The sequence below is a fragment of the Gasterosteus aculeatus genome, chromosome 12 (assembly GCF_964276395.1).
Source record: "Gasterosteus aculeatus chromosome 12, fGasAcu3.hap1.1, whole genome shotgun sequence".
NCBI classification, from domain to species: Eukaryota; Metazoa; Chordata; class Actinopteri; order Perciformes; family Gasterosteidae; genus Gasterosteus; species Gasterosteus aculeatus.
The window spans coordinates 14398435-14419299 of NC_135700.1; the positions used below are offsets into that span (position 1 = coordinate 14398435).

Sequence of the window (20865 nt, forward strand, 5' to 3'; positions counted from 1 at the left end):
GAGGACTTTTGGAAGTAGAGGGAGGGGGGGGGGGTCGAGTTTAGCAGGAATGTTCATCATGAGTACAGCATCTTAAAACAGGCATCAGCTTATGAGATGCCAAGCTGACTTTGTGTCTGGTAGCAAATGATGTGAGGAGGGCGAAAGTGAGGGCTGTTTAGTTGGGTTACAGCCTCTCAACGTTGAGGGAGGAACACTCCTAAAAAGCTCACTAGGATTAAAAAAAGAGGAGCAGAGGGAGAGAGCGTTCTACAAAAGAAACAGAGTGAGTGGTAGAAAGAAGGGGGGGGGGGGGGTGTTTGAGATGGGAAAAGCACTTCTTTCTTTCTGTACACAGAGCGCGCCTGCTAACACTCTGCTTGCTCTAATATTCACCACTACACATGCTTTTGTGCGCTATTCCTTGCCTATCTAAGCACGCAAACCCCCCACGCAACACACACACACACGGGTCCTTATACGATTTACATAGCTGGTTATCCAAGATTTGTATGAACAGTCTCGTAAAGATTCAAAGAGACACGCAGGCACCAATATGTTGTGCTGATATAATTAGAATTCTGTGCATCACATCTACTGTCTCCTTGAAGGACTTGCGTTGATGTAGAAAGCTCAAAGGATGACTGCTGAATGTGTTTTTAAAGACGTGCATCAAAGGAAGCTGTTAACTTTCATGTCCTATGAGGTTTATCTGAAGAGGGACTCATTGGGATTTTTGTTGTTGTTGACGTAAGCAAATTCTTTTTCATATGAATAAATAAAGTCATTCAAGGAGTAGAAACTCTGCAACAGAGACATAACATGTTCTCATTATATATCCAACAAACCAAACAAACTTTGGAACTAGAAATTCAGCTGAGTTATTCAATTTTCTTTCTTTTTGTCAAATAAGGAAGTAATGAAGACGCGCTTTTCAAACTTAAAAAAAAACTTATGCTGTGAAATTGCAGAAGCATGTATACCGGCCACTTCCTTAGGTGCACCTCACCAGTAAAACCGACTTTTACCTCCAGAACTGCCTTAATTCTTCCTGGCATACTTTCAACAAGGTGTCGGAAACATTCCTCAGAGATTTTGTCGGCTGCACATCTATGACGCAAATCACCCGTTCCACCACATCCCAAAGGTGCTCTATTGGATTGAGATGTGGTGACTGGGGGCCATTGGAGTACAGTGGACTTATTGTTGTGTTCAAGAAAGTAGTTTCATGGTGCATTATGCTATGCCATCAGAAGATTAGTACACTGTTGTCATAAAGGGATGGACATTGGCAGCAACAATACTGTGGTAGGCTGTGGCATTTAAAGCATGCTCGATTGGTACCAAGGGGCACAAAGTGTGCCAAGAAATATATCCCCCACGCCATTACACCACCAGCAGCAGCCTAAACCGAGGATACAAGGTAGGATGGATCCATGCTTTTCGTGTTCTTCTTCAAGCTTCCACGTGTTGTGCGTTCAGAGATGCTATTCTTCATTCCTGGGTTGTAACGAGTGGTTATTTGTGTTACTGTTGACTTCTCGAGCCAGTCTGCCCATTCTTGACCTGTGTGTGCACGTGCTGCTCACTCAACATTTTTATCTTTTTCGTACCGTTCTCCATAAACTCTAGAGATGGTTGTGCGTGAAAATCCCAGTAGTTTCTGACATACTCAGACCAGCACACCTAAATGCATTGAGCCGTGGCCATGTGATTGGCCGATAAGCAATTTGTGTTAACAAGCAATTGAACAGGTATACCTAATAAAGCAAATACACATATACAGGTATGCACATGCACAAATGCACGACGGGTGACAAAAGCAAGTGTACACCCCTTCGCCACACAAACAAAAGTCTGTGTAAGTGAGCGTACAGCACCAGGCCATCAGATCACTTCCCTCTCTAAACACGGAGCCTTCCATGGATGTGAAACTCTAGGCCCTGGATCTCCTCACTCAGAAGACCGAGCATCCACGTAAAACAACGAATGACGCGCCGTACTCCATTTCTGATGAGCACGGAGAAATACGGCTGATTGGATTTCCGTCATGTAAAGACACGAAAATATGCTCGTCTGATGAAAAAAAAAAAAGGAGAATCATAAGAATCCTCAGACTAACATATGGAGTAACCTTTGTGGGCTTCCGGGACTTGGGGGTGGTGGTGGGGTGGGGGTGTTGCGCGGGGGGTTCTAACGCTCCGAGGACTGTAGGCACGCTAGGGAGAGGTGAGCTGTCACTCCCTATTACGATCACGGCCTGAGCTCAGAAAGGGGGAGGGGTAAAAGGAGCGCAGGGCAACAACACAAAAAAAAAGAAAAAATACTGGTTCCTCGCTAACCGCCATCTAAAGCCATCCGCGGGCCTCAGAACCCTCGGTCTACAACCGCCTCCTGGGAAACACTTGCACGCAAGTCCTCCTCATCCCTAGCTTGCGGTGGGGCACGATGTGTGTGTGTGTGTGTGTGTGTGTGTGTGTGTGTGGGTAAAGGGAGGGGTTCCTGTGTGTTTAGAGTTGGGCTGTGTTAGCAGAATGCATGGATTTTGTGTAACAAAAGGACAACTGTGCATTCTTGCTTGCGTTAGAGTGAGGAGGTATGCTAATAGGAAGGGAGGCTGGTCAAGAATAGAAAGTGATGCAGAGAGAGAGAGAGCGAGAGAGAGAGAGAGAGAGAGAGAGAGAGATGGAGTAACAACCTCGTTGATATTAACATTTAAAATGGGGCCAGAGAAAAGTCAAGAGGTATCTCAGAGGCTCAATGTGATCCGGGACGCCATCCAGCTGCTTTTGATAATGACAACTGATTATATATATATACTTAAAAACTAAATAAATACTGCAAAGTACTTTTCAAGCTTGTGAAGTCGGCGGGAAACACAGAACAGAAATGTGTTTTAGCTTACTATGCGACAGACAACATGGTGCGATGTCATGTGCCAGTGGATAAGAAGCTCGCCTCAGGTTTGACCTCTTGCTGCCTTTTGTGTGCGTTTGGGCAAGCGCTGCTTAGGAGCATTCTGTTCCCCAGATCCCACTCCTAACACCCCTGTCACTCATCATCACTCATCATTGTTAGGGACAAAAGGAAAGTTTGGTTAAGCCACACACTGGAGTATTCTCCCACCCAGTGCCTCCCCCAACCTTCACACATTCACGTTTGTGTGCTAGGTAGCGCACACACACACATTCATAAACACACAAAGAAAATCGTTATTTTTTTGCTGCATAAATGCAAGCCACACTAACTCAAACGTTCTTAGATGGGGTCGCAAACTACTGGATAGAGCGCCATTAACTCGCCCTCTATCTTTCCTTTTGAAGTGGAGGCTTGTCCCTCAAATGGCTCTCCGAATCATCTGCTGAGTGTAATTAAAGTCTATTCAGGGCTCTATGTGGGTCCTAACTATCTTCCATCATTTGGCTGGGCCTTTCAAAAGCCACCTGTGAACTCCGAAGGACAGTGACACTTGCCCTCATAAAATACATGAGCACTACTGCATTCAGCGGCCGGCCGACTCCTCTCAATGGCCGACGACCACTTTAAACAGCTCCGTGTCGGCTGGGCTGAATCCTTTTTAAACACAGCTCTCTTGATTAGCTAAACAAAATGCCTTTATGGGGAGAGAAAGAGGATCAAAACACCCAATTTGTTTTCACCAAGCAAGAGCTCATTGCTGACTAGTGTCCAACTGGTCTGGCGTCTCCTAAGTCTGCTCTCGCTTATGCAATCAAACGAAGGAAGTAAGCACACATTCTGTTGCTAGGAGTCGGGATGTGACTCCTCCCCATAAAGCCGTCACCTCGTGTGGATTAGGCTTTCCGAAGTCTCACGTTGTAGTATAAACCAAAAAACACCCCGAAGATTTTGAAAAAGTGTTGACATTTGATCGTCAAACTTGACAGATGTGACAGAGTGTTTCCATACAGCTTTCTGTTTTCACACATTTTGGGCAGTATTTTGGTGACACACACCTTGCACTGCAACCTCTATTGTTGATGATAAACCTCCATGTTTACAATTTCAGCTGCCTGCACTGAAACGTGTTCATTTTAAAAGCAAAAGCCATGGAACCACCATGATCAATGACCAAGTAACTATTCTACACAACATCAAAACATTTGTCAATTATTTGTCAATAATTAAAAACAATTAAGAAAAAAGAAAAATACATTAATATCAGTGTGGGCTTTATGATCGCGGCTACTTTTACCAAATTGTGGACACCAATTAGAAAACCAATAATAAGTCAAATAAAATGAAAAAAACGACTGCACACATCATCTTGTTTGACACATTATTTGTGTTAAATCACGGTGCATTAACATACATAAACAGCAGACATGAGCAGACACAGAGAGACATGCATGCGCACACTCCTCCTCCTGACCCCCCTAGGACACTGAGCAGCGAGTGTGGGAAAGTTATTTTTAGGACCCAAGCAGAGAGCCTTCCTGAGTTGGATGCTCCTGCGCCGGATCAACATTCCACCTTTGAACCACTCCGACCATGGAGCTGTTTGCGCTCATTGTGGCAATTTGAACTTTCTCTGTGGACTAAGAGCAGCGAGGGGACTTTTTCTCCCTTTTGGCTGGTTTAAAATGACACCCTCCCAAACAGGACAGGACAACTTCTGCCTTTCTCCACCGGTTATTCAAGTCTCAGCAATGACGCTAACCGTGTTTCAGTGTATTTTTTGAAATTATACGCATATTTGCAAATGCACATGTTCTATTCTCCGTTGTATGCAGAGTGACTAATTATTTAATATATATTTAATGATATTGGACATTTATTATTGTTTCAGCTTTCCATGATTTATAGTTTCTAATAAAAAAAAAAAAATCTAAGCATTATGTTTACACCACCAAAGAACCCAACGAAGAATAATGTGTGACTGTGAGGAAAAGTACTAGCTGCTTTGCACAGGCTCAACAGTCAACCAGTCTTTTAAATAATGTTTTTTTTTTTTTGAAGAAGAAGAAAATAACATGGACCTAAGGCAAAATTAGAAGATAACAATGAAATGATTCTGAAGCCAAGGATACAGTGAAGAGCCAGTTTGTAAGCACTATGGGGCCTAAGGTTCCCCCAGTCACTACCATTATGCTAATGGGGAGCCATTTCCGAACACACTTACACATAACCTACAGTACCACAAGACCCCATGGATGTGGGGTGGCATGCAAGTTAGAGCCTCTTTTCCTGCCTCCCTCTAATGGGAGCTGAAGACCACTAGGGCTACTTTAATCAGGTCTGAGTCCAATGAGGCCGGTCTAGTCTGATGGGGGCTGAGTGGTGCACGGACCATGTTAATGGTTCACTGCTCACTGATGAAGCAGCTTCACTTCCAGGGCAAGTTCGGGCGGACCGCACTCTTACTCAGTCTGGCAGGAGGAGCACATGTGCCCCGTTTGGTTTTCCCTTTAATACTCCATGTTTGTAGGAAACGTTTCGGCATTGTGTTAATATTCCATGGAGGGCAGCACGTTTGGCGAAGGCCCAAATATTCTCTTGTTGCACTTTGAATTGTCTCCGGCAAACGCAACCGCTACTTCTCTTTCCCCCCATAGGCTTTTGAGGATTAAAAAAGAAAAAGACAAACATTGATGAGTGATTCAGCCAGAAACCTAATAATGATTTCTCAACCCTCACCGTGTCAAGACAAGCACATCCTCTGAACATTAGAGTCCCTTTGCCACTGCCAAATTGACATTTCCAGCTATAATACTGTGTGGAACCTTTTACTGATTTGGAATTAGTGAGGTAGTTTTGGTTTAAAAAAAACAACCAAAACAGATCCCCCGAAGATCAATATTCATATAAAGATCAAGGTCACACGCCATCGCAGCAGGTACCACAACAGCCAAACAAACAAAAACATCCATACTTCCCCACCGTACACACAGCCAAGACTCAGCCCAGAGACCCTACACGCAAGGCCTTTTCAAAAATGCGTGCACACTTGCAGAATAGATAAAATTCCCGTTAAATAATAAATGCAAATCTGGTGTGTGTTGTGAATATTGTTCGTCTGAGGGGTGGGATCGCGTGCCACTCACTGGCCTTCGCCGGGCTCTCCGTCTCTCCCTTTCTCCTACACACACACAAATCATAAGCACACCTCATTCCAAGCTGCGACACAGGCTGGTATGCACCAAGGGAGGAAGCATAAATAATTCAATTCAAATATTATTCCAAAAGGTCCATCCCCATCTGATGCTAATTCCCAGGACGGACATACAAATTACTGGCAGAGGTTTTTGTTCATTCCACTAATAGGTTCAGGACATCCAATCAGCCTATTGTTTGTATTTAGTTTACTCAGTCTGCAAATAGTCGTTGTGATTCACTAAAGGAGGTAAATATTATATGACCCAGTTCAGTTTTTCAGAGTTTTTTCTCCATATGAGTCCTTTTCAACATTGGCCTTTCTCTGATCTTTAGTACCGAGCCTTGTTTATGACTTAGGGAAGCAGATATACAACCAGGCACGGACCACAAACAAACACATAAGCAAATACACAAACACGCCCTGAGGACTGGCTCTCTGTCGAACTCATTTTGCATTTTACAATTCTTTCCTTTCCTCCCTTTTTATTTCTCTCTCAATACGACGGTTTGTTGCCTCTGAGGAAAAGCCCTCATTTTAATTAGACCTGACCCGAGAATCACTTAACTGCTCCTCTCCGTTTATGCCTCCCCCCTCCTCTACCAAGCCTCCGCTCTGTTCCTCACATAGGTCCATTAACACCCTTCCCTCGGCACCCACAGGCTTCAACGGGGAGCAGACACAGGCGTTGTCTTAAAAGACGTTTTAAGGACATGCCAAGAAACATTAACCTACTCTATGCACCTCCCTCGGACTCCTTCGGTTTGGCCTCCTCTTCTCTTTAAGTCGTCTCGTACTCGGCACCATCGTTCTCTTCATCGCCCTTTTCTGCTTCCACTCAGCTTAAAACTACCCTCAATCAATGCCAAGTTCACCTTATGTGGTATGGAGGGGTGATTGGATTATCCGAGATGTTTGTATGACCGTAGAGTTGGTCTTCTGAAAAGGTAAAAGTATAGTGCACCATATCCGTGTACTTACTCAACGGGTAGGCATCGGCCTTTGTTAGCTGTTCGGGGTGTTTAGACCAAAGCCTGCATTCAAACAGACCTGTGGCTGTTGTTTAAGGTAGTAATGAGATGACTACGTAAAATTGATGAAGTCCAATACGAGTAGAAGATGAGCTTCAAGTCCTATTAGATGCATAAAACTAATACTGTGATTTTTTGTCTTTTATTGCACCGATATCCAGGTTAACAGAATAAATACATTGTTCAGGCTATGAAGACAGTTTTATCAAAAGTTTTTTGACTTTCCAAAAAAAAAACCGGTGAAATCCTAAAAACTCAAGAATCTACAAAAATGATGGTGACACAAGCCACAACGCGGTTTTCCGTATGAATCGGGCTCAGGACATTCACCATTTGGTCATGTTCCTCACTCCCATCCTTCTTATACTGACTCTCAACAACGATAACTTCAAAATAACAACATTAAAAAGCAAAAGAAAACATTAACATAACACTCAAAAGTTCCCAAGACTACAAAGCTTGCAGCAAATACTTGCACACAGCCTATTGCCATCCAAGTGACAGAGCCGGTCAGGGACACCTCCCAATGGCCCGTCTAGTAGAAGACTAATTTGACACAAATCCCCATCTTATACTGTATTTGACCCGGTGACCTGCCTCTGGCACCCCAGAACCCCACAGGCACACAACCTGTCAGTCTACGGGGTCACACAAAGGTAAGCGGAATGTAATTGCGTACCGTATGCATTCTTCAGAGCTTCATCCTCAAAGCATCTTGCATTGTGAAAGTAGTGAAAGAAGCCCGTGACGTCTTGTTTATGAGTAAGTGAGAAAGGTTCTCGCACACATTGCGTGTCAGCTCCCCTGCATGCGTTTCTCAATAAGTATGTGCTAGTGTCGTTGCGTGAATGTATTTATGCGTGTGGAGCTGGGCAATGTTTGAGTATGTGTTAATCTGGTCTAAACACCTAACACTCCCCGACCTGCTCAGACAGGGCCGTGGGTTAATTCTGGCTTCAGGCGTCATGGCTAATAACTACTCATCAGCCGCAGTTTGACCTCGTGGAAGCGTCGACCGCTTTTCACGGTAACCTTATCGATGAGTGCCGGGCTGCAGATTAATTAGTAAAACCTAACAAATTGGGAACGATAAATAATGTATTCCAACTGAACACGAACCCTTTCTAGTTCAAACCCTGTTTCCTGAGCGCTGCCGTTCCGTGCAATGAATGATATGACTGACGTGTGAGTCAACCGACAGTAAAATTAGTTACCAGCACGACTCCGTGGGTGACATGTATCTGCCTGAGCAAACGGATGAAAAGCTGGCGCTGTCAATAACCTGTCTTTCACCACCACCGTATCACGTACTAATCCAAACAGATAAAAACACATGATGAGGCTGAATTCGGTTGCCTTCAAAATACTCAAAAGTTGAAAGGAATGTATCGCGGGGGGCGGAGTGATCTATCAATATCATGATAGATGTGTGGAAGCAAACGGACTGAGAGCACAGAACTCGGCAGGAGAATGCTGTAATATGTTGCCTCGGGCAGAGGAGTCCTGTAGCTTGAGTAAATGAGGTGATTAGCAGGGATGGTGTGAGCTGTCACACTTCAAGAGACGGGGCTTAGAACCCAATCACCATTCCTGTGTGTCAATCAGCGGCCCACAGAGCCAGTCGACCAACAGGTCAAACAAAGTATATGATGAGCCGTATAGAGCACAGCACAAGCCCTGCATGCAGGGAGATACACAGCTACATTTATATGCACCGACCTCTGCAACGAGGGACGCCGAGCCAACCGGCGTTCATACCTTTGTGACATCTCTAGCTGAGGCAATGTGAAGATGAATGACAGCCCGTAAAGTCCCAAAGAGCAAGTGGGTTACAATGTGTGTTTTGAGTGATTAGATGCATGACTAGTGATCTGGTACAAAGCTCTATGGGAATTTCCCTGACCCATAGAAATGTGCGATGGCAAAGGATTGTGATTGACATTTCATATTAGATTCATTCTTGAGTCAACAGTTGCAGCCGTTTGAAAATGTTGCGCCTTCTTTTAACTCTGTGTGTATGAGGGCAATATTACGGATACCGCTCATGAACAAACCCTCCGATAAAGTTCCTTAAACAAGGAAGGCGGACAAAGCGTGGAGTTTACAATGTGCTGCTGGGATGGAGGACGCAGTCTCAAGGGCTTCTGCCCCCTGGCCCGATACAGTGGCCTAATTAAAAGACCACTGAGGATAGCCACCTTGACTTCTACATATAAATCTATACTAGAGTGGCCTATTCACAGGGTCAGAGAAAGGAGGGGGGGGCAAATCAGACAGGAGAAACGGTTAGCGGGATGGCAGAGAAAGAGTGGGGTCGACTGTAGAATGCAGAGAGGCTGTTTTGGGGGTGAGGGGAAAGGGGTGGTCGGGCATTCCTCTCCTCCCCCTCACCTCCTGCCTGAGACAATAGGACTCACTAATAGCCAAAGACCGGAGGGTGTGATAAGGTAATGATAATGTAATGAGGACCAATCATGAGCCTGAGCTAAGAGGAGGGCCCTTTAATTTGTCTGGTGAGTGGTAGTTCAGTGACACGCTGATTGCTCTGAAGACCGATGATGGGAGACGGGCAAAATGGATCCGTCTCTCACACGGGAAGAGAAAGAGGATAAGAAGTCATAGATCAAAATTAATGAGGAAACGGAAAGGCGTTCAAGCCCTTGTACTCCACGCCGGCAGAGCAAACAGAGCCACCAAAAATGGACATTTCACACCAACAGGGATTCGTGCAGCACATGCGAAGTGCTGAGCGACCCAGATTGAACTGTGTGGAAATCGGGAAATGGCGCGACATGAGAAACCATCTCAGGCCTGAGATATATTTAAAAACAATGTGCGAGGGCAACGCACATCGTTTGAATTGTTGACTGAAAGACTTTGTTTATGTGACTGTCTAAAATGTCTGTGTAGATTGTAAATTTGGGGAGTAAAGTAGTTCTAACAAAGAAAGCAGCACCTAAACTACACATCTTACCATGAGAGCTTTTGTGGCATAGAGGCCTTCGTTAGTTTCGCTTTTTTTTGTAGGTCATGGATGACTTGGATGATGTATGATTCCTTCATAGTCCTTGAGTTTAAATATATGTGAAATATACCTTTAACTTAAAACGCCTCCAGTACTTTTTATTTGTTGCATATTGGTGAGTTTGGAGAGATTTTTCTCACTCTAGAGTAGGTGTGGCAGCAACAGTCAATAGCTTCACCTTTGATTTTTGACACCCGATGGTAGAAACAGGCTGGCAGAACTAACGGGAGAAGCTTCTCGTTATCATAATTTCAATATCAGTTCTGCCATAAACATGATGAATGGAAACAAATGTAATGGCTTTTTCAATTAATAATTACTTAGGTTAATGATTAAATGGCAACACATTTTACAAAATAAAGCAAAAAAATGTATTGACAGAATCCTTAACAGTATGCTTTGTTTATAAAAGTGCTCTGGCTATGTGGAGTTACCATGACATCTTACCTCAATGGTGAACTGTTTTCTCTTGAGCTTAAAGGCCAGGTCCTTGTGGTCGGGAAGTTTACTCGCCAGACAGTTCAGATGGGGTACTTGGCGTACATGCAGCAGACCTGTGAAACAGTGACGGGACATTAGAACTACCTAAAGAACTGCAGTATAAGATATTCTAGTGTGCATATCCACAATGGAAATGTCTTACGTTACTGTAACATAAAAACTACATTGGACAAAAGTTGTGTGCTACATTTTTAAAGTGTAAAAGTGTCATAAACAAAGAACCTGGGTAGTTTTCTTATGCAGATTTCATAAATGGAGGATTTACCTATTATTTTACAGATGACAGGCAATTTCTATTTAATATGACAACTGCTAAAAATATATTTTTACATTTGAAAAACTTTTGAGACTTTGGGGTTATATTAAGTTTTCATCCAAACAAAACATGACAGTCAGCGTCTTACAATTATGTTTTCCGAAGTCCACCTGCTGACAAAAAAAAACCTTTGAAACCGTGTCGCAAAATCAATGGTACTTTTTTTTCTCCTTATTTGATTTGTGGTGAAATGCTTCTGTCTACTTGAGTGAATTGATTGAATGTAGAAGGACAGTCGTTGATAAACACGGTTTTCAGACATCTACAGCTGCATCATAGTCACAGTAAATTAACTTTGCCGACCAAAAAAAGATCTTACAACAATCTTTAATCTTTAATTATCTTTAACGGATAATGAAAGACAAAACCACACAAAAAACCCACAAAAGTTATCAGATAAATATTCCAATGGAACCATTTCTACTCTCATACTTTCTGCCTACAGGCCGGATCATGGCTGTACTGTACAGGAAATGTGACAATTAAAGCACACATTAGAGCAACGAGGAGTAAACAGCCGACATGCCGACTCCTGCAAAGGATAGAGGGACGCAGAGTATTCATTTCCCCGTTTTTCCCCTATTATTTTACCATCTTATTTCAAAATAAAGTTACATTTTCATAAATTTGGAAAGTACTGTAGAAGTGGATCTGGCTAAACGAGCGTGAGAGAGAGAAGAAGAGATGGAGGGAGTAATGGAGAAAGGGAGACAGACAGAGAAAGTGGGGGATGGTGGGCTCTCTCCTCTGTGCACTTGGGTGATTTCCCCTTGCCTGATTTGCAGTGACAGGCTTCCCAGCATGCTTTGAGCAGCCCTGAACTGCTGCCGCAAACACGCACGCACACGCATACGCACGTACTCTCACACTCGCAGCAGATGCGTTTGCACTCATGAACACACTTCAAAACAATCATGCACATAAATGTATTTCATAACCAGACCATAATTTCTCCGGCTGGTTAAACAGATGGTAAATATATTCTTTAACAAGAAATACAAATAGTATTAATTGCAAATTCCAAAGAACATTTTTGTGCTGTTAAATGAGAAATGATGCACTACAACAGGCATTTGTTGAACGGGTTTATGTGCCACCTGCCTTTACCAAGCAGAGGAATGTGATGGGATGTGTTATCTAAATAAAACATGCTGTTGGATGAAACCAAAATCTGCCATTGAATGGTTTTATTCCTCATCCCTTCATCTGTCACAACCGGCGCCGTCTCACTCCAGAATGGGAGGGAGGGAGAGAGAGAAAAGGGGGGCGGGGGGGGGATGAGAGGAAAAGCGCAAGAGTGAGTCGGAGAGTTCGAGAGGCACGGCTAAAAATACTCCACTCGCTTAAACTGACCTTTATTACGCGAAGAGTGCAATAAAAAAGACAGAAGCAAACGGGAGCGAGAAGGAACGGTAGAACCGCAAAGAAAAAGTGAGAAAGAGCAGAGACAAACTATGTTGCACTCCGTCCCTTTCTTCACTTTCCATCTCTCAAAAATCGTCCCACACCAGTGTCCTCTTTCCCCCCACTGAAAGCCGTGCCCTCTATTTATTAGCAGAGCACGCTGGCCATGGAGACATTGAGTGAGGGAAGGAGAGATACAGGGAGAGGAGGCGGGCGGGCGGGCGGGGGGGGGGAGTGATGGTGAGAATATCGATTCCCCAGTGTTGGTCTACTCTGCTCCAGAGCCTCAGGGGTATGGGACCGGGGATGGAGAGGGGGGGGCGAGGCGAGAGGGAGAGAGGCTCTAGCTGGAGGAGGGGAGGCAGGGATGGAGAGAGGGGGCGAGGGTGCGAGGGAGAGGGGGTACGGCGTGGCAGCTGAATCCCCCCCGGCCTGTCTACTGAGGAGCACGTCTGATTGAGCAGCAGCACACTAACGCGCACTGACAGCCTAGCCTGCGAGGGGGCTGCCCTGCCTCCATCCACAGCCCAGCCTTAATGCACCGCCTGCGTGCACGCGCGTGGATTTGAGGGGAAAGGAGACGGGAAGATGTGGCGAGCGTGTGTGCGTTCTTACCATGGTAATCTTTGTAGAGCGGGTTGGTCTCTCTCTCGGAGCCTTTGAATGATTCCAGGGCTATCGCGTTGTCACACAGCCTGGTTATGTTGCCCATTAGAGCTCTGTCCTGTAGGGTCGGGGGAGGGACAGACAGACAGGGAGCGAGAAACATGAGCAGGTAATTAAAAGCCACCTGACGGGCCATCAGTGTTGCAATTAAATTAGGTCATCGTGCCCCCATGGCCAGGTCATTTCTGCCCGTGGCTTAGGTGAGGGTAATGAGGTACAGAGGGGAAAGAGCCCTGAAAGGGGGTACACGGGTGATTTGGGGGCGAGAACAAAATGGACACATCAGGGATACATATACACGACTGGCGTGGGAAGAGCCAATCGAAAACAAACCGGGATCATCTTTACTTCGTCAAACAACAACCACTACCAAAAAGTTCACAGTTGGTGCAGACTCGGAAACCTGCACATGGCAGGAGAGGACACAGGGGACGGGGGAGAAAGCAAACGGTGGCTTGATGGGGAGAGCTCCCCCTACTGGCGAGGTCAGTGACTTGCCACAGAAGAGGACACGTCAGGGGGCAAATACAGTAGATAGAAAGAATGAAGGAGAAATATACAAAAGGGTGGAAGCAGAGGGTACAGACAGAGAGAGAGAGAGAGGAGGGGAACGAGAGGGACACTGGGAAAGAGGGAAAGAGGGAGTCTTGCATTATTAATCCCTTTGCCTCTTGAATCATTCAAATCCTTCTCTCTGTGTTGGCTGCCACCGCCTAATGCAGTTTTCATGCCTTCATGTCTTTTTCCCCCCACTCTTTCTTCTTCCTTTTCATTTTTGTCCTACTTTTAAAGTATGCATATCGCACCGGTCAGGACAGCCGGCACTTACAGGGTATTTGAGGTCTCTCAAATGCCTCAATAAAGGCAATGTAAGAGTTTGGCTACAACAAATTATTCAGAACACTTATGGCACAGTATGGCCAATAGCATCAGTTTGAGGGAGAGGATCTGCTAAAACTTCACACGAGCTAATTCGTGGAGAACATACTAGCCAAAGTCTGAGGAGTGCAAAGTGTCCAAACGGAAACGCTCGCAGTTCGGTGGTAGGAGGGCAGAATGACGTCAGTCGGGCAAGAAACTGCTCCACAGCTCCTTAGGTTTTAGGAGGTTACATCTTTTATTTTTCTTTATTTTTTAAAATCCTATTTATAATTGACGAGGCACTCAAGCAAACGTCACTTCAGTGCTGCGGTGAAAGTCTATACAGGCTCAATTAGCTCAGATTCCATCGGTGTAAATCCTCGGAACACCCTGAGCCTCAGCTGACCATCGGCGACGAATCATAAGAGCAGCGTCACGTTCATTTACTCTGCAGTGTCTCGGCTTGACTTGGTAAAGCATGCTCCCCCATACCATTTGCTCACAGTTGTTTGGCTGAACGGGTCGTGTATTGATGTATGGCTCTCTGTGCCCGTGGTTGATAGTGTGAACATGTGTGTGTGTGTGTGTGTGTGTGTGTGTGTGTGTGTTTGTGTGTGTGCAGACTCTACATCAAATTAAATGCACCACTCTGAGGAGTGATGCAATTGCTTTTCCATATACGTCTAGAGTAGAGTCGACTCGACATTTCAAAGACAAAGAAGAAATGGAAGGACACCGTTTCTCCTTTAAAAAAATGCAACAGATGTGAGAGTTGATATTATTACGATGATAATGTGACATTAAAATCATATTAGACCGTAAAGTGCCCTAATATAGCGGGCTACTTTGTACCCTTACTTCAGCCCCCCTGACTGGACCACACCCATCGTCAAACTTAATCTCAATTGTAATCCAAACTAAAAACCTGTGACCCCCAAAACACACACATAAAGATTTTTTTATTTCACAAAGAATAAAAACTGCTTGGAAACATCAAATATTCTAAATTGAAATATTCTATTCAAAATATATTATTAAATCAGTCCTTCAAGTTTAACATACGATAGGATTTGCTCAGTTTCTTTGTCATATGTGATAGTAAATATATTTATGTTTTCTAATCACCTATGGCCCTGGGAAGTTGTCGTTGCTGTTTTTCATGATATGTCTGATATTTCATAAACTAAATGATTAATTAACAAAATAATCTGCAGATGAAGTAACACTTTAAACAATAATTAGTTTTGGTGCTTGAAATCTAAACATAAAGGTCGATTGGATTAATCAATTGAATACTGATACTGTGAAATGAAATGAAAATTGAGTACTAAACAACTTCACCCGACTAAATATCTGCACAGGTCAGGGCAACACTCAGCCTGAGCAGAAGGTGAGGTGTCAATGCATTTTAGGAAAGAGTATTTTGTGTTTGTTTACGGTTGGGGATGCGGATGATGGCAAAATATAGTACGAGGGAGGCGGACCAGGCCAGGACGAGCCTAATTAATGTTTCAGATGGACTGTGGCACTGGGCTGCTTTCAGGAGGCTTTCAGCGAGAAGCTCGACTTCCCAAGCTGCTCAATAATGGATAGAGAGTCCAGTGTGGTCTTGGTCATGTAGCTCTGCTACTAGTCTAGACAGCGTTCGGATAGACTAATTCGTTACATACCATGGACACGGACATTCACTTAAAATTAGAAGCCCGCACACCTTGGTGACTTAAAATGTTCGATTTGGATCTTTTTTTTTTCCCACTAAGTGTGATTAAACTAATCATAAGACTGTCATGGATGCCCAGCTTTAACAAGCTCTCATTACCTCCATGTTGGCTTAATCATCCAACACCTGACTCAAGATCCAAGGTCCAAAAATCTCCCCCTCTCCTCATCTTCCCTCGCTCTTTCACTTCACTCCCCAGGGTGGAGAAAGGGGACAGATTAAGGGTTTGGAGGCCAGGCCAGAGAGGGACATGGGGACCGCTCCCACCACAGCTGACATCTGCTAGTTAGCCACTCTACCTTTTTTGACTAGGCCAAGGCCGCTGTGCACTCAGCATATAGGCTTGGAGCCAGAGCATGTTGTGGCATCACAGCTGTTCAGAAAGTTAAGCAGCAACCTATATCTTTTTTTTTTAATAAAATGATCGGACACAACGCAGCTCCCATGTTGTTAAGGACGGGAACTAGAAGGAAGTAGTGAGTCTTAAAGTGAAGGCGAGACAAAACATTTGAGCAGAAAGTCTCAGATGGTTATTCTTGTGAGTGTGCGTCCATGGTCGACTCTCTGGGGGAGGGCTGTGGTTCGCCATATGCCTCAGCAGATGACTCCACCTTCACACTGAGAGGCCAGACTGTACACAGACACATGCGCGCCGACTCATACTCCCCCCCCGCCCCCAAAACACACACACACACACACACACACACACACACACAAAAACAACCAGAGATACACACAACTACAAGGAGAGAGATATTGTAAGAGAATAAAATGCATACACTGGCACACACTCCCATTGTGTGCAGCTCCAAGTAATTAAAAGCCCAAACAAACAAACCAAGATGCCTTTGAATGAAGTGTGCACTCAACTGGGTCTGTTAGGGGAGCGATGCATGAGGGCGAGGCCCCCGCCCGGGTCTGAGTCATACCAGGGTGAGACTGGACCACGGGGTCAAGAGGAGGCCCCACTACAAAAGACTTCAAACTTTGTTCCCCATTAATAACCAAGACAAAGAAAAAGCACATGGGCCAAACATCAACCCACGCAAAAAAAAAATCCTAACCGTCCGTCTATTGTGTGTAAACTGAAGAAGATTCAACTTTAGAAAGTTATTTATCCTTCTGGTAGCAGGTCAAGGAAATTGGTCCAGGACAGAACAGAGTAGCAGAGACAGAGAGATGAAAACTAACTCAATGGTTAATGTTGCTAATTGGAGAAATTGTATTATCACTGCATGCTAATGTGTATGAACAGAGCAGAGTTATTCTCGTGTGTCAAAATGTCTTACCTGGATGAGATGTGAAGGTACAGTAACTACAGCAACCGCGAGCGATGACCTCAGCATAGCCCGCAGTCCATAGAAAAATGTAGCGAGGGCGTGGCCATTTCTAGGGTTGTCGTGGCAACTCAGGTCATCGCCCCACAAAGCCGAGCCGAGAGAGGGAAGCCCGATTCGCAGTATGTTACGCGACTTTGACTATAAGAAACAACAAGCAACAAAAAAGAAATAATTATATACAAATATGTCATTTTATATAGAAGCAACATACACACATCCTAGTGGAGTATTATAGTTTTATTTGATTTAAAGCTCATTACATTACATCTTAAGAACAGATTGCTGCTTTTGCATTGTTTTGGGTAGTATTCCCAAACTCTGGGAGCGAGCGACTGGACAGTCTGCTCACCAGCACAGACGATCTTAACACAGTGCCCAAACGTGACTGGACACAACTACCCAATCACAGGGGCCATCTGACACACGCACAATGGACCTGTCAGACAGGCTTCCAATATGGCTGCCACCCAGAAACCCCAGCACATTCTTGGCACAACACCGATGCTCTGCAGCCAAGGGGGGCTGGGTAAGGGTGGAGTGCCTTCCCTTGAAACACCCCCCCGCAAGAGATCAACAGTAACCCACTCTCACAAAGATGGCGAAAAACTGGCCGTATAATATATATATATATATATATATATATATATATATATATATATATATGTCACTGAAGAGAATGGAGGTGCCGGTCCAAGCTGCGAGAGGTTTTTAACCTTTACCACAGAGGCCTTTTATTTGGGGGTTCTTTGGGACGGCTCCTGATTGCTGAGTTTGAGCGCCAGCACAGATTAACAAAACTTAAAAAATATGTCCATTCTTTCCCTTTTTTTCTCCACACCTCTCCTCTTTTTTTTGTCCCTCCACCACCCCCGCCTCAATTCCCAATTCCCATCCCTTCCTCTCCCAACAATATGACCACAGCTTCGTTTGGACCTGCATCATAATCACCGGCATCTAAGAAAAATAAACCCTATTGTTTGTGGGAGTTTTTCACAGTTGCCTCATAGTTTCCCAAAGGAGGACTCTCACACAGGACTGTACCTACATTCCTCCTCCTCTACACCACTCAGGATTACTGCTGCATCTCTCTACCTTACTATACTTAGAGTTGTGTGAGTGTGTGTGTGTGCGTGCCTTTGTCATTATTAGATATGCCCTTTCTTTGTTTAACTCGGTTTGCCTACACAGGTCTTGGGGCCACAGAATTAGAATTCTATCTCTATGTCTGCAGCCCAGCAGGGGGGTCAGTGGGGACACGCCTGTTGCTGTGGCATCGAGGAGGAGAGGCCAAACTTAACTCCTATAGCTGAGCCTATAGAAAAATCAGGGAACAGTGCCAGTTGAGTCCAGCCGAGGGCCACAGGCCAGCCATATAGACTGTAGCCAGCCTGGGACCACAACCTAATCACCAGCCAATCTCTGCCGGGACTCACAGTCCTGCTGCCACTCCTGTCCCAGCCATCTCAAAAGACTCCAAAATAGGGTTAAGGAGATTGATCTTTGTTCTAATCAGATTTTTACACAATACAGTTTACATGAAATCCGCATCTCGTTACTGATCCATGATGGCGGATTAACAAATAAACATACAAACGCACACGCTGACCGAGACCCGCGCTGGGCATTCTTGTGCCAGTGCCCATGTCGCTCAGTGCCGGTCTGCATTCCTAGACTGTGCCAACGGCCCGACAGGAGGCCACGCTGCTTTAATGATGTCAGCAGTTAATCTGCCGTGAGTGACAGCGCTCGGGGATGGAGGGTGGGGGGCACTGGAGGTAAATCCTGTGTGTGAGTGACAGGGGGAGAGGTGGCTCCAGGTGACGAGCAGAGGGTTCGCTGAAAGTAGGTGAAAAAGGCGCGGGGGGCGAGTACACACACACACACACACACACACACACACACACACACACACTCATACAGTAAATATATGTATATATATATATATATATATATATATATATATGTACACACTGTGATGTACCTATGTATATATTTATATACATAGGTACATCACAGTGTGAAGCCAGTCCTGTAGGAAACAGACGTGACAACGGATGTCTCTGTATAGATGTATATCAAAGGTAAGACACACCCAGCTGGGACACAAAGGTGAGGAAAACCAGAGCAGGTGAAATAGATTCAAGAGAAGTGGGGGTTGAAATAAGACAGAAGAGCTCAGGGTTGCAGAGTTGGATCCATTATCTATATCTTAAAAATACTCCACAGATGAATATCACTCAAAATACATATGCACAATAGTCTCTGGGTTCATTGTAGTTAGTGAGCTAAGAAGAATACTTTAGGAACACAAACATGTTATCAGCAGGAAGTCAAGGAATCCCCCTTGAATGACATTTAGTGGATAAAAAAAACTTGTGGATTTGATAAATGAAACAGGTGATTGGTGAAATCAGCACATCATTCACTTCTTACCATGGGAGCTGCTACATCAAAACCCTCGCTGTTAATGACTTCTTGAAGGGACTTGAGCAACGCAGAGTAGGACTCCAGCATGGTACTGAAAGGAGCCCAGGACAGAGGGGAGAAGACGACCAGAAAGAGAACACAAAAGGGTTACTTAGGATGTTAAAATGGATTTGAAACCATTTTGAAGAAACAGGGCCGAGCCTTTAGCCACAGCAGCTTAATGCTCCATGACTGCAGCATGTTTCTCCTGACTGTGCATTTCTGAAGCCACTCAAGCAGACAAATGATCCATATCAAGAGATCCAATTAATTTATTTGGTTGATTAAATTACAACATGACTGGTTCTCTTGTCAGCTCCCCGAGGATCTTATTGTGCCGAGACAGACAGACAAACAGACAGATGAGACGTGCATATGCACAAACAGACACGCAACAAAGGCGATAAGTGAGAAGGAGGGGGGGGGGGGGATTAATGGGCTGATATATGGAATTAACAGGCAACAGCATTTTGGAGTTAAATCAAGGGTAAGATGTGCATATTGACAAAGGGCATCCAGCACCACTGGAAGCAGCATTTAGCAACAGTCAAGGGACTGGTTACTGCTGAGCCCGTCATGTGCCTATAGGATGGCCGATAGAAACGTTAACCCCATCATTTTACACAAGCCCCCAACTTAAGAACGCCCCACCATTGTAATGACCACTCTGTGGAGAGTCACAGTGGGCTGCTATGCCAGTTGTCAATTTCACCTGCGGGCTACAAAAGCTGATACACATGGATTGGTCACACCCCAATAGCCCTGCATAAAGAACAGTAATACATACTCGTGTTGATTACACTTGCGCCAAGTACATCCATGTACTCTATTTCAGTTATTCAGCCCAACAATGGTGCCTCCTGACCCCGCTGGGGCTAATGATAGAGCTGGTTTTGGTGAAAGAGGGACACCTACCCTCCTTGGCCTCTCTGCCCATGCCCGTGCTCTGAGGTAGGGGGCTGGGATGGTTTGACATGCAGTCGAGCAGGAGGTTGCCTCTGCTTGGCAGCCATTGTGTGGGACGGCATTGTGTTTCAGCTACCCCTACTGAGCACCCCTCATTCAGGTACCAAAAGGTCTAGGTGCTTAGCTACAGGGGCTAGTGCGTCGGCTAATTAAGATCATACACAGGGTAGCTTCTTTATCTCGGTGTTCTTCTTTCAGGGAGGGAAGAAAGGACGAGAGAGGGGGGATGCTTGGTCTTAAACAACAGGATCTGTATCACCTAGAGAGCAATTTGTGCCAATTATGCCTTCAAGTGAAACGGAGCAATTTAACAGCTAGGGTATCAACATGGGGCTGTGGACACGTGCAAGGGGGAGTAGCCTGTGTGGTACATGTGCGTGTGCAATATGCTAAGTGTCTGCGTGTGCGCATGTATGCATGTGCGTCTGTATTGGGGCGGGGATGGGGGCACAATGGTGCAGTGCAGGTGTAGTTTCCT

The 20865-nt window shown here is 44.9% G+C and overlaps 1 protein-coding gene across 2 annotated transcripts in view; it reads right to left on the minus strand.

Moving 5' to 3' along the window:
- elp4 (elongator acetyltransferase complex subunit 4) overlaps positions 1 to 20865 on the minus strand; it is a 75945-nt gene that overhangs the window by 46279 nt on the left and 8801 nt on the right. For both annotated transcript variants that reach the window (XM_078085038.1, XM_040197685.2), the window contains exons 6-9: positions 19389 to 19473; positions 16905 to 17093; positions 12984 to 13092; positions 10595 to 10701 (exon numbers count right to left, since the gene is read on the minus strand). In XM_078085038.1, coding sequence (XP_077941164.1) covers positions 10595 to 10701; positions 12984 to 13092; positions 16905 to 17093; positions 19389 to 19473 — 490 coding nt within the window. The remainder of the gene's footprint in view (positions 1 to 10594; positions 10702 to 12983; positions 13093 to 16904; positions 17094 to 19388; positions 19474 to 20865) is intronic.